The 14,081-nt window shown below is 38.9% G+C and overlaps 1 protein-coding gene across 3 annotated transcripts in view; it reads right to left on the bottom strand.

Annotated features, from left to right (window-relative positions):
- Nucleotides 1-14,081, bottom strand: part of LOC146470323 (uncharacterized) — a 75,422-nt gene that overhangs the window by 18,739 nt on the left and 42,602 nt on the right. For all 3 annotated transcript variants that reach the window (XM_085122414.1, XM_085122416.1, XM_085122415.1), the window contains 6 exons: nucleotides 11,097-12,463; nucleotides 7,962-8,154; nucleotides 6,484-6,603; nucleotides 4,669-4,907; nucleotides 2,254-2,403; nucleotides 770-968 (listed from right to left, as the gene is read on the bottom strand). In XM_085122414.1, the coding sequence (XP_084978540.1) occupies nucleotides 770-968; nucleotides 2,254-2,403; nucleotides 4,669-4,907; nucleotides 6,484-6,603; nucleotides 7,962-8,154; nucleotides 11,097-12,463 (2,268 nt within the window). The remainder of the gene's footprint in view (nucleotides 1-769; nucleotides 969-2,253; nucleotides 2,404-4,668; nucleotides 4,908-6,483; nucleotides 6,604-7,961; nucleotides 8,155-11,096; nucleotides 12,464-14,081) is intronic.

Below are 14,081 nucleotides of genomic sequence, written 5' to 3' on the forward strand. Positions count from 1 at the left end.
ATAATATCGTTTTAATATAGTTAAAATGTAATATTCATCAAGTGTTGTAAATTAGTAAACATGCAACTACTTTAAGTAAATATATTTTTTAATTTCATGTGTACTTGTTTTCTTTTGTTTCGATGTAATTTATTATTGGCGAAATAAAAATGGAAAGGTTGCTGATACGAATCAGTAACTTAGGTTAGAGCAATGTTGCGGGTAATACTCGGGCACTGGTGTGAACAGGATTTTATCAGTTCCCACATTTTTGCCTCATGCCTCTTTACGATACAGCAAACAAAATGGCGGGCGCTAAATTGACGAAGGAGAACGTCCTTTTTAGTACCCAGGCACAGTGCCCTGGCACTGGCATCTAGTCTGAACAGGGCCTAAGGGTAAGAGGGGAGGGTGGGGCAACTGCTTGTGGCAGGAATTGGATTTGGAAAAACTATACCTTTCAAATTGAAGGAGTACATAGGAAGAGGCTCAAGCGAAATTTTGGGCTGGAAAGCAAAGCTCAGCAGTTTTCACATTAAGATACATTGTTAGTCATTGTCTCAACGGCTTGGATGGGGTATAAGTACTCGTACAAGTGCCATTCAGTAGCGTGAGATAAAGAACGGGATGCATTATACAACAATGTGAAGGTGTATTAATTACTGTTGCTTTTCTATTGACAAGATGCAAGATCCACATGCAAATTAATAGAACACAATGGCACTACTTGACGTACAAACTGCTCTTGTACAAGAAACATAACTATATAATATGAATATCATTAAGTAACCTTTCTTGACAGTGCTTTGGTGGTGACATCTCATGCCTTCCTTGTTATCCTGTCTTTTATCAAGCTGTATCCTTGCACGCACTATCTGACCAATTAACTCATCGATTGCTGCGTTTGAAGGGGCACATAACAAAATACGGCACTTGTTGGGAAGAGTTTGCGGGCCAGCTGCTGTCTGTGTAGGAAGCTCCTGAGGTCGCTAAAAGCCCCATTAAAAATAACAAATACATTATCACATATTAAGCAACAATTGGCAAAAAGTACAAATGAATCTTACCTCCCGCTTCATTAACATAAAACGGCTAAGAGCACAACTATATTTTGCTGGATGGGATGCTCATCCATCACAGCTTTTCGCTAACATTTCATTACGCCTAAAGTGCACCTAGCCCCCAAATTTGTTTTCGCTTCAATGAATCTTTGCACCTGTTCGAAACGCATTGAGCCTTTTGCGCCTTTTTCAACCAAATCTTGACTTTTTATAGTCTGTAAAAGTTACGAAATCTAGCCATCATCTGTCCCATGACCGAGCTAGTAAAAGGTATGGGTCTATTCCTTACATGACGTCACAAACTGCTTTGCATGCATTTTCACAAAGACTTAATACAATCCAAATCAGTTTGTGACGTCAAGTAAGGAATAGACCCATGCCCCTAACTAGCTCGGTCATGGGACAGATGAAGGCTAGACTTCGTAACTTTTACAGCCTATAAAAAGTCAAGACTTGGTTGAAAAAGGCGCCGAATAGTGCAACATGTTTCGAACAGGTGCAAAGATTTATTTAAGAGAAAAAAATTGGGGGGTTAGGTGCACTTTAATCAAACTTACCACAAAATTTGTCTCATGAGGCAACAATTCAACAGACAGCAGAAATTGAATGATTAACCTTTGGACCGGACGTTTTATACGGTAATCGCAAGATCACCACTAACACCACACATATAATTTATCCACGTGTAATCAGATATTTTATGTGTGGTGTCCTAATATGAAATGCTTTAGAACTGTTGACCAGCCACACTTAATCCACAGACCTAAGCATTAGAGTTAAGGGGAAAGGGGGTAGGGAGCAAGGTTGGAAGAGAGCCGAAAGAACACAGGTGAATTAATGTGTCCAAAAGGTACCAGAAACCAAAACATTCTTTAAGAGGTATATTTCTTTTTTCAAATTGGAATTCACAGATACCTTCCAACTAATCTTAATCAAATTAATTCACTTGTGAAAGTAGTGTCAATCCACCGCCGTAAAACATGAAAGATCAACGAATCGAATGCCAGGAAATTGAACATCATAAATTCCACTCCAAGAAACGAACCTTACTTTTTCCGATAAAATAAACCTGGTAAATCATGTTAACTTTAATAAAATAAAACTTATGTGAGTTAAAAAGTAATACAGGAAATTGTTATCTTCATCATACAACCACACACTTCGATAACATGACCACAAAACGGGAGTTACAAAACCACAGATTTGGACTTACATTCAAAATCTCCTTGACAAGGCCAACAGTTGTGTAAGATTTACCCGTCCCAGGAGGACCCTGCACTAAGCAAATACGAGGTATTGGGTATGGCTTCTGAACAGCTTTTGCTGCAGTAGAGATGACCTTTTCTTGAGATTCATTGTATTCCTGTAAATTGAAAGATGGAAAGATGGAAAAAATGCATTAGTGATAGCGTAGCACAAGATCTGGGATGTTTACCATTTGACCAAAAAATCTGGTTGGGTAGTGCGATGCATAATGGTAAGCGGATTTCCAAACCACCGGAAAGAGTGGAAAGAGTAGACATTTACCATTTCCGGTTCTGTTCAGCAATATGGCAGAGGCGAACTCATTGATTGCCCTATTAGTGGAGTTAAGTGAAGATTTTGAGATTTTGAGAAAACGTCTGCTTTGACGATGGTGAGGAAGATATCAGCATTTCCCTGTGTTTCTACATTTATACAAAGAAATTTAAATTGACTATTGAGGGATTTTATGAGGAAACAGTTCCACGACACTTACCAAGTGAGAGCTCAAGTCACTTTCGAATGACTACGAGGACGGAGATAATATGACGAGAAATTGTGAACAAAGGAAAAATTTCTCTGCAAAATGCGAGAGGAAGACAGCCTTTTCCTCCAGAGAGGCAGCAAATACTTTTGTCTTTGTGATGTATGGCGAATCAAGAGTAAAAAGGCGTGTAGCTGACCGTTTCAATGTAACACTGAGCAGTATCAACAGAGCGCTTCGCAGAGGAAGTCAGGCGTTGTTGGACATTTGTCCCACGCATACTAAATTTTCGTTCTTTCGTTTCAACTGGAATAAAAGGACTACCTCAAAGCCTAGTCCACAATTTTGGGACGGATGTTCTGGAAAATTACTTTACCGTTTGCTTTCCAACCAGAATTGTCGGGTTTTTTGGTTAAATGGTAAACACCCGTGAAATTCACATATCAATTCGGTGACAGCTATGCCTTCACAGTGTGGAAATGGAATGACTGGGATGCCAAAAGTTCAAAGTCTTTCATTTCCACTCCAAGAGTAGAGTAATTCACAACTAGTGACCAATGCTATTTTGAATGAAGAGACGGTTTGACGAACGGAAAGAACGTAAGAGTGAAGATGAGAAGAGACAAAGACGGACATGCATTTGGCATGTCTTATGAACAAATAAGAACAGACATTGTTCATCACAAAGATAAACAACTAGGAGGATTTTAGATGCTGGGCCTTAAGCACGTTAAGCAGAACAGTGGATTACCTGGATGAAGATCAGACAAATTCTTCCTCTTACTGAACTATTTGGATTCTCATAACATCAAGGCAAATGCAATTTTGGTTCTTATTTGGATACTCCAATAGCTGTCTTCAGAGTAATTTTTGAGATCGGTGAATAATCCAAGTGTGATCACAAAATGTTTAGGTATATGATACAAATCAACGTTTCCTGGAAAGTGATTTACTGCATTCTCCTCTTGATTACATTTCGTACAAAGTTTGATTTCATCTGACGTTTCATGCCTGAGCTTTCAAACTAAACACTGCTGTCCACTACTCATTTCTGAGACTATGCTTGACGAGGTGATTCATAGTCTAACGTGTGGTGCATTTCACTCACAATGAAAACATTTCTGCAATGTCGTGCGCTACCTAATCTGATAATTGTGTTCTGACAGAAGAAGTAACGCAAATAATAAAGGCATAAAAACAACAGAAACAAAAATCGAACGACTTAGAAAGACTAACAACGTAAGGAGCCATGTCACCTATCTTGAGCACAGTCTTGCTATACAGGGCCTAGTTGTTCAAAGCCCAATTAAGCTAATCCTGGGTCAACGTGAAGTTTGATTCGAGTTTAATTACTAATCAGTAAGCTTTTGTTCCAAAAGATTTTTCCCTTTTGTTTTGACTTTAAAATTTTCTTTGCCTTTAGCCAAAAAATCAGCCTTTAAAAACATTTTTAACGAGCAAGATACCAACCTTTAACCAGGGGAGTAGCATTAATCGGCTTTCGAACAACCAGGCTCTGAGCTATAAGGCGTGTTGGCATCAAAGGGAACCCGACAATAATGGTCAGTGTTTGCTTAATACAAGCCCCCTGTTTTCTGAAGCTAAATATAAATGTCTTTCGTTTTGGACAACCACGATGGAAATGGATTGCAGCTTGTAGAAACCAGGCCTTTGTGTTTGGTAGTTGGAAACATGTTTAAAATTACATTTAAATATCATTTAAGTGTTTTTGTTTTGGTTTCAGTAATTCTAGTGTAAATTCTAACAGTTATCCAAGGTTTTGGTAAACTCAAGAAATTGAAGTTGACGGATCCAAGGTGGCGGCTGTTTAGACGAGGAAGAACCGGCCACTACCTCCCATCAACAGCTTCAGAAAATAGGGTCGGATAGTGCTTGCAGTACCTTCAAGACAAGTGATGACTGCTGATAATCATTGATGCAAAAATAATCTGCTTTGAGTGGTTTCAGGATATGCTTGGCCAACAAGCTCTTTGGTATGTTCATGAGGCCAGCCCACTGCCGCAATGCCGTTAACAGTGACATGACATACATTACTTGAAGGCAACTCCCTCGTGGGGGTCTGAACTTTGAGGTGGTTTTAATGTTTAATATCAGCTGATATTTTGGTGTGTCAACTGCATCTACAACAACAACACAAATATACGGTTTAAAAAAGTGAAGATCATGAAAAAAGCTGAAAATACCACACCACAAAACACCTAAGTCGTTAATACCTCGAAAAGGGAACATAAAATAGTGCTAATAGTTTAAGAAATAAATTTCGTAATCCTAAAATACTAAACATTCAGCTTAAAAAGACAACTCAGTAAACTATTCGCCAATAGCTTATTTTCTGAAGAATTTATTTTCATTTTTTTTTATTTTGCTTCGCCTACAGGCCAAAGGGAAACATTATATTTAACCTAAAGAAACAAAATTAAAAGTCTCAGCAGGATGTACCAGGACCATTTGACTGCCCAGTAAAACAACAGATTAAAACATGATCCCCAAAACTCTAAATTATACAAGGGAAGATTTCTCTTCAAATAAAATCCTGTACACTAATGTGAATTACCAAGTGGATTATCGAGTTGTCAACGATTATGGACATTTACTTTTGAGTGTTTAAATGAGCTGCAGACCATGACCAAGGCCTAAATTCCATAGTATGCACTACCCAAGCTAGTCTATGAGTTTTTATAATGACTAGTACATAAATACAGTCAAATCCTTATTTAGTGGCCACCCCCTTATAAGCAGCCTGTTATCAAACTGCCCAAACCATTGTTAGTATAATGCTCTAAATAAAACCCATTAAATGGCCACTACTAAGAAGCTGCCCCCACCTTTTGGCCGTCCTGCTATGGTTTTTACCCCTATTAACCGACCACCAAGAATTTAAGGCTGGAAGTCTGGCCTTGTTTTGAAAGGCCGATGGCAGAAAAGAGTCTGAAATAGGTGAGAACTGATAAAAACATTCAAACACATGTTTATTACCCACTTCAATTCCGGTCTCACTTTGCTAAGTTATAATCTTTTGGTTTTCTGGCAATAAGCCCTGTTGTTAACCATAATCAGCATACAATAAAATGACTGAAATGATCCAATTTACTCCATTTACTTGATAGACACGTTTGCAGGATTTTTTAAAGTGATGCTCCCTTCTTCAATTATGGACATTTTCCTTTAAGCTGATGGCCTTTTTATATTTCATATACAGCTGTTACGGCAAAGGCAGTCCAAAAGAAGGGTAAAAGCGTACGCGACAATGCCAAAAGGTAGTCTGGGAAATAGCCAACAAATTTCAATAAAAGCTCAGAATCCATTATGCCTCGACCGTGCAATGAAGACTTGAGTTAGTGGGAAATATGGATTCTGAGCTTTGTCGAAACAGCTGTATTGACTTATTTTTATGGTTCTCACTGTAGTTGAGACTCCATTACAGGACTTTCTCGAGAGGAATAGTGCGACTTTAAAGGATACAAAGTTTTCACGACAATTTATAGTGCAACTTGACATTTGTGAGGAAGAGCTCTATGTGAAGCAGTTGTCCCAAGCCTCCAAGTGTGTTGGTATTCAAATAAATTGACGTTTCTAGGATTTCTTTTGCTAACTTCTTACAAAACCCTATTTAGCAGCCTCTTGCCATTTCCCTCGAGGATGACCACTTAATAGGGGTTTGACTGTATTATTTGTAAACAAAAATCCACTGTATACCATCTTCTCCGCTGCTGCCTACGCTTACTCTTTGTGGCGATGGAACGGGTTTCACCTCTGCTTTCTCCACGAAACCAAAGACATCTCGGCCATGTACCATCTGCTCACCGTCTGGAATAGCTACAACATCATGATCGCAGGTCATAATGAGGTTCAAATATAATTTGAACATGCAATCAATACAGACATCATCAAAAGAAGGTGCCTTAACCATTTGTGTCTTGGAATCAACTTGCATTGGTAAAGAAAACATAAAATGTATCGATCGTCACAAGAGGTTTTACAGGTAATCAAAATTTAGCTTACAGGTTTGCATTCGCATTGTAGCAGGTGCCCTTAAAACCCCACTTGGTACGTTTCCACCAAGAACATAACCTAAATTGGAAGAATTTTTAAACACACCTACGAATCTTCTGCCAATGGTGTTTGAAAAAGAGACAAACAAGTCCTGTCAAAGAGTCTACAATGTTAGGCAATGTGGTTCAGGATACAAACTGAAAAATGTATGTTCGGGTGGACCTACAATCTGGGACAGACCTGTTGAGAAACATTTTGTGGACCTACAAATTTCAATGCTACATTTATCCAACAAAAGTTCGGTCCTCCTCCCCATTGTAAGTGTTGTTCCACCACTCAAACAAAGGATGGGTAATCGCATGACTTTCGAAGCAACACTGAGTGAGGAGAAAGGAGGACTGAAGATTTAGTACTATCACGTCGCTGTTTTGTTCAAGGGCGAGGGAGATCTATGCACAAAGTTCGCATTTTTCTTTAGTAGTTTTGCCCGAGACTGTAGATCGATCAATCAATCAATCAATCAATCAATCAATCAATCAATCAATCAATCAATCAATCAATCAATCAATCAATCAATCAAATAACCGTTTTCTGCACCTTTCAACACCAGCTAACGTTACGACAAATTCTGGACTTATTTCTCTTCAAGCACTGAAAGTGTGGGGATAACAGGATATTAACAAGAGGAGGAAAGATGTATCTTTGCTCTCTCGTGGGATGGAGGGCTACCGTTGGCAAAAACACTTTTGTGTAGTTTTGCTTTGTTATTTGGTTTAGTTTTGGTGTACGTGCACCTTTCGTTACCAAGGGCACAAGAATCCTGTGTAAGTCATCAGCATATCGTTGCTCCAGCATTATTAACCTACTATCACCATCACACCACCCAAAACAACAATAAATATCATTGGCCTGTTACTATTATTTTACGGCTGCTACCGTGCTCCTGCTGCTGCTGCTGCTGCTGCTGCTGCTGCTGCTGCTGTCACAGCCGCCTCTACCGCCACCACCACTACCACTACCACTACTAACTACTACTACTACTATTTCATTCCTGGCAATATACTGTGTAAAACCAGTACTCATCTTCCTAACGACGTATTTCACAATTGGATAACGCAAAATGTGTTATCACAATACAAGGGAATACTGTTCATTAGCCCAAAATAAAACATAAACCTTACCTCTAACATCACCGACAATTAGTCTCACAACAACCAAGTCACTTTCTAACGGAAAAGCCGCCCTGTTTTTCTGTTCTTGGCTAATTATTCCACTGCATGGAATTATGGACATGTTATTGGGAGCACTTCCGTCCACAACGTCCATGAACACAAGCTTCTTATCCACATCTTTGTCCCCCCATTCTTTAGCACCCTAGAGAGAACATTTACAACTTTGAGTTCGAGTAGCTTTGTGTGACTTTTCCAAGCTTGCCGTCACGTACAGTAGCGTCAATGTGAGTATCAGTTGAAGGGTGTTCTAGTCTTCCTAGTTCTGTCAGGTTTTTAACAACCAGGCCCAGTTGTTCAACGACCGTTGTTTCGATACAGTTTGTTTAGGGACGATACCTCGCTTTTTCAACCTGCAGTTAAGTATTCATTTTAGACACTGATAGATGTGAAATTTACAACAGTTGTTGGCTTTGGACTAAGGTTTGCAACGATCAATATGTTGACAAAAATCGATATTACTATGACGACCATAAACAAAAAACATTTAAAACAACAATCAGATCACAGGGGGCCCACACAAACTATGTGACCGTTTGTATTTTGAATTTATAGAGGCAATGTATGGGAATATCGAAAATCCTCGTATTATCGTACTAGATTGCGATAGATATTCTCATTTAACATCAAAATAAACGTAGTTTTACCTTAAATGTTGTGTGTTGTCATTCCTGAGGCTGAAGACGGCGATTTTAGCCATTTTGAAGGGTTCGGCGTTGAACGTTCACTCGAGCGTAATAGAGGAGTGAGAAGGGAGGAAAACTTGTTTTGAAAGGGTTCCAGCGCCGGAGCGATTTTTCCCCCAAAAAACGCATCGCTCCGATTTCAAACTTCACAGCATTAAGGTCAAAAGATTTTCGATTCTTCTCGTACCTTCCAATCGAAAATCCATCCAAACGGCCCGGAGCTAGTCCTCGAAGAAAATCAAAATCCCACAGTATTCGAGCGAGTGGAATGCGTAGCAAAATGCTTACGTGCCATTGTCTAACGTCGTCCAATCAGAAAGGGACAATTAGCGGGACGGTTTGTAGCTGGCACGTATGCATTTTGCTACGCATTCCACTCGCTCGAATACTGTAGGATTTTGATTTTCTTCGAGGACTAGCTGCGGGCCGTTTGGATGGATTTTCGATTGGAAGGTACGAGAAGAATCGAAAATCTTTTGACCTTTATGCTGTGAAGTTTGAAATCGGAGCGATGCGTTTTTTTGGGGAAAAATCGCTCCGGCGCTGGAACCCTTTCAAAACAAGTTTTCCTCCCTTCTCACTCTTCTATTACGCTCGAGTGAACGTTCAACGCCGAACCCTTCAAATGGTTAAAATCGCCGTCTTCAACCTCAAGAACGACAACACACAACATTTAAGGTAAAACTACGTTTATTTTGATGTTTAATGAGAATATCTATCGCAATCTAGTACGATAATACGAGGATTTTCGATATTCCCATACATTGCCTCTATAAATTCAAAATACAAACGGTCACATAGTTTGTGTGGGCCCCCTGTGATCAGATTTGAAGCAGTTAAGCCACTGACAAATTCTTCAACTATGGAGTATACAAAAATTGACAAGAATAATTTTTGATTTCAAATAAATCGCTTAAACGTTTAAAATCATAGTATTTGTGTGGTAATAGTGAATGAACGGTAAAATAAACACTGGTTTGATTAAGTTACTACAAAACATTGCCAATGTGCCTTGAAGTCATCGTTTAAAACCACAAAAGTTTTATTGATTTTCTCTGGTGGGAACCTGAGAACGAGTTCTTTCTCTGAGGTCTCCGCATTAACTTTAACATATAATTTAACCTCTTTTAGAAATCTCAGTAATGGCTAGATCGATTCTTGTGAGGTCTTCACTACACGTTTCATGGTACGGTGAACTTTATCTCGGTCTCATTGAAATTGACACCGTCATGTATAATGATAAAGAGGATGCATAAACCAACCGAAATGCTTGCGTTATAAACTCACCCCTAAAAAGTTATTCTGATATATTCAAATCAGTTTATGATATCCCACGGGGATATATATTTTATATATTTTTTTTATATACTGATATATTTATTACATAATACCCTGCCATTCTTTTATTGGGTATCTGAAATGTAAAAATCACGAAATGTCATGCGCATTAATGTATTGTATTAGCATACCACGTCAACGTTGAATTTGCAATGCAGAATTCTCCGTCAGTTTATACTTCCTCTTCATCGTTAAATTTAAAAGTATTATCCGGAAAATCAATATCAATAAAACCTTGATATAAAATTGTTTACATCAACAACAATGCGTAGTTCCTGAGTTTTTTGTAAAAATGCAATGCTAAGATTACGACGATATTCGTAGGCGAATAGTGTCAGAGAAAAGCCACTTTCTCAAGCTCACTACAGGGAAAATCAGCGAGACATTTGTGGCGTCAAACAATGACTTTGTGGCACATCTTGGCAAATATTTTCGAGTCATTTTCTTAAACAACTGTATAATTTTCGTTCTATTTATTTTCATCATACAAACCTTAAAGTTTAAAATGTTTTTTTTTAAATCAACAAACTGAATTCGTGCAGTTTTGTTTATTTTGTTTGCCATATACCATAGTTGAAATTGGTTTTTTCAATTGAAATCTGGAATGCACAGAATTAACATCGTACTGATTTCGAAGTTTTTGGTTTATAGTCCTAATGGTAACTTCAAAATATCTATCTTGACAAACTTCAATCTAAAACCAACAACAGGTGTAAATTTCACAGCGATTGATAACGCGATTATCTAACAGCCGGTCAAAAGCTGTTGCGAGGCAATATACCATGTGACTTTACCGTTTGACTTGGACTTTTGTTTACCATTAGCTTCAATAAGCTTTTAAAAGTACTTCAAAAAGACACTACAGTTGCAAAGTGATCACAAAGATACCCAATGATCGCCCAATTACCTTAATTTCTTATCAACTATCTCAAACCTGGTGAAAACTTGAACAGTTTAAATGAATTCCAAGGGAAACATACAATTAAACAATCTAGATATAACCATACTTGTGGGGTTAAACGGAGAACCTATCATATCAGAGCCCAATGAGAAAGTGCCGTACCTGTGCCCAGATTTCCATGAACAATAAGGGCTTGAACGTGTCATAATACTGGTCCATAGAATCAAACCCAATTTTTTCAGGAACAGGAACTGCGGTCAATTTCAGTTCAGACATTTCGCCAAGGTGCTCTACATTCCAGCCAAGAATCTCATGGAAAAACTCATCCTCTGTCAGTGTTTTTTTAGGAATCTCAACAGCAGGCTTGCTTGCTGTCGAAACAGGTGGCCTAAGGGAACTTGCTTCAGTACGATAGGGCCTTGTATCATCACGGAACATCGTATCATCACGGAAGGTCACACGTTTGGCGGCTTTTGAACTTATGGCCTCAGCCTGTTCACTTGGATGAGCTTCATTGAGGTGGTTATTAAATGACTGACCGAGTGATTCATCATTAGCCTCTTCTGTATCATCTCTAAATGAGGAAATGGCCCTATCATCTTCCCCAGTGGGTTTCTGGGTGCCATACAATTCTTCCAGGTCATCGTCAATGCTTGCGAGAGCATTATCATGAGAATTCAAAAAAAGTTCGCTATAGCCACAGTAATCATCCCAAAAGTTCATACCATTATTAACAAAGGCGTCGTGTTCAAGCTGTTTACTAATCGAAGCAAGTGTTTTATCTTCTTTCCTATGAGTGGATTCAGGAATGACTTGTTCGTTTGGCAGTACATCATCACCTTCATTCTCTTCCTTGTTAACAGAACTCTCATTACCATCGTGGTCTGTTGGCTCGCTGTCCATCATTTCAGGGAACAAAACAGTGTCTGACTGAGTAACATCTTCCACCTTTACTTCTAAGGCACAGCTGTCAAGTATTGATGTCTTCACAGCTGGTGACCGGACTGGACTTTCACTAAATGAAGTAGCGTTCGATTCAAACCTCTCGGTGGCTAAATGACTGTCAACCTTTTCAGTCTTTATGTTCGGCACAAACCTCTTCTGTATCGACGTCTGTGTTGATGAGTTGACTGGTCTTTCACTTGATGGATCTGTGTTTGATTCAAACGTTTCAGTTTTCACCTTAGGACCCAAATTGTCAATTACAGATGACAAGCTTGTAGCTTCATATTCAAATACAGAGGAAAGAAGCTCCGCATCTGAATTATCAGTCTCACCGGAGACATCTGCTTTTCTCAAGAAGCTCAAAAGAGTTGGTTTTTGAATCTCAGAGTCAGTACCCGACACATCATATTTATCCATCAATTCAATGAGAGCTACATCATCTTTGGAGTGATCAGAAAAATAATCATCTGCAATTCCAGTATCTATGACTTCATTGGAGGGAGGCCCTTTTCGTTCAGCTATTTTAGTTGCACTAGAAGTATCTCCATCATCAGACAGCACAATAGGATCCTCTGAAGTGGCGCCTATTAAAAAAAGCCCACAGAGAATGGTTATTCATCACACACAACGTAATTGTGTGGGACAGAAACTTAAGGTGGCTGAACACAGTTTAGAAATACCTATGTCTCTTTGCGCCGGCCCATCCCACCCCCCACCTCCTTGGGGTGAAAGGAATAAGTCAAGTCAAGACATCTCTTTGCAATTACTTTCAAACCGTACATGTCTGAGTGTTGAAAATTGGCAGAGTAAGTTCAAACTCATGGCATTGCTATGTTGCTAGATAAACTGAGCAAGAGTCCATTTCCATAGCAACATGACTTCTGCTAGACAAGCACTAAGTGTTGTTTATTTGCAGAAAATTTGGTCATTAGATGTCCATCTTTTTTCTGTAACAAAACTCTACAATGTACTCACACGTTCAAATAATCATTGGTCCAATACCTTTTTGTGGCTTCTGCCTTCTGGGAAGGCATAGCCACTTTACATGTACTATCTTGTTGTGAGTAAGTCCGTAAATCGGAAACTTTTGGAATAGTAGAATTTACAAGAAGTTTGGTAGAGTTCACCACGACAGGTTGACGAGATGTCAGTCAGCTTTATTCGCATGGAAGGTCCTATCTAGCAATTCAAAATGGTTGCCGCGTCTCTCATGCAAGATTTTTTTTTTGGCAGTTATCGGTTCTTGGAAGGAAAACACAGATTTTCAAAGCTGTAAATCAAAAGAACAACTTCTAAGCTGCTTAAACAGAGGAAATCAGTGAGTTCGTGGTGAAGAAATTCCTGTTCGTGATTGTGTCAGTGAAACGTGTGATCACACTTCATGGCAAGCAAGATCTGCAAATCATCACACAAGCTGTACACTTTCTTGGAAATTTTTGTACTCCACTTCACAAAACATTACAGGTTTGATATGAATTTCACCATGCTTTACGTTACTGCGCCTTTCAATAACATACGGACTCTGAACTTCAAACAGCTAACGATTTGTGTATTTTACTGCCGTCAACCATAATTACGGAGACAACCGACTGACCACTAAAAATAGAGAAACCGACAAAGTGAATCGAAATCTGCCAATCACAGCGCACGAACATGACCTTTTGACCCCGTTGAGCCAAACGTCGTTGTTTTCTAAGGGGTACACCCTAGCGATTGACGGTTGTGAAAAGCGAAATGGTTGGTTGAATTTTGAACTTCAGAGTCCGCATGTTATTGAAAGGCGCAGTAAATTGATCGATTTGTCATATTGCAAATAACTTAAAAGTGACTCGCAGTTCATTTGCAACGGTAGCCTTTACATAGTGTCACTCAATAAACATCTCAATGCACATTATCCATCCAGTAAATATCATAGTTTCTAATTCTAAGGTCTAGGCCTGTAACAACTAACCATACGATTCACCTTGTTATCGGTCGTTGTCAAAAACTGTTATTTAACTTACATCCCTAAGATCATGAATCTCTTTCCTTACTGCTATTTCCTGACAAAATTTCTCTGACTTCATCAATAAATATTGTACACCACTAGGAACCATTCTAAGAGCTGCGTGTGCCCCCTTTAATCAAGTGTTTCGAACAAATGCGACTTACTGTTCTCATCAGCAGTCCGTTCCCTGAAAAATGTTTGCTCTTTCATTTAAT

This window comes from Pavona decussata, unplaced genomic scaffold (assembly GCF_977016875.1).
Source record: "Pavona decussata unplaced genomic scaffold, jaPavDecu1.1 SCAFFOLD_114, whole genome shotgun sequence".
Taxonomy (NCBI): domain Eukaryota; kingdom Metazoa; phylum Cnidaria; class Anthozoa; order Scleractinia; family Agariciidae; genus Pavona; species Pavona decussata.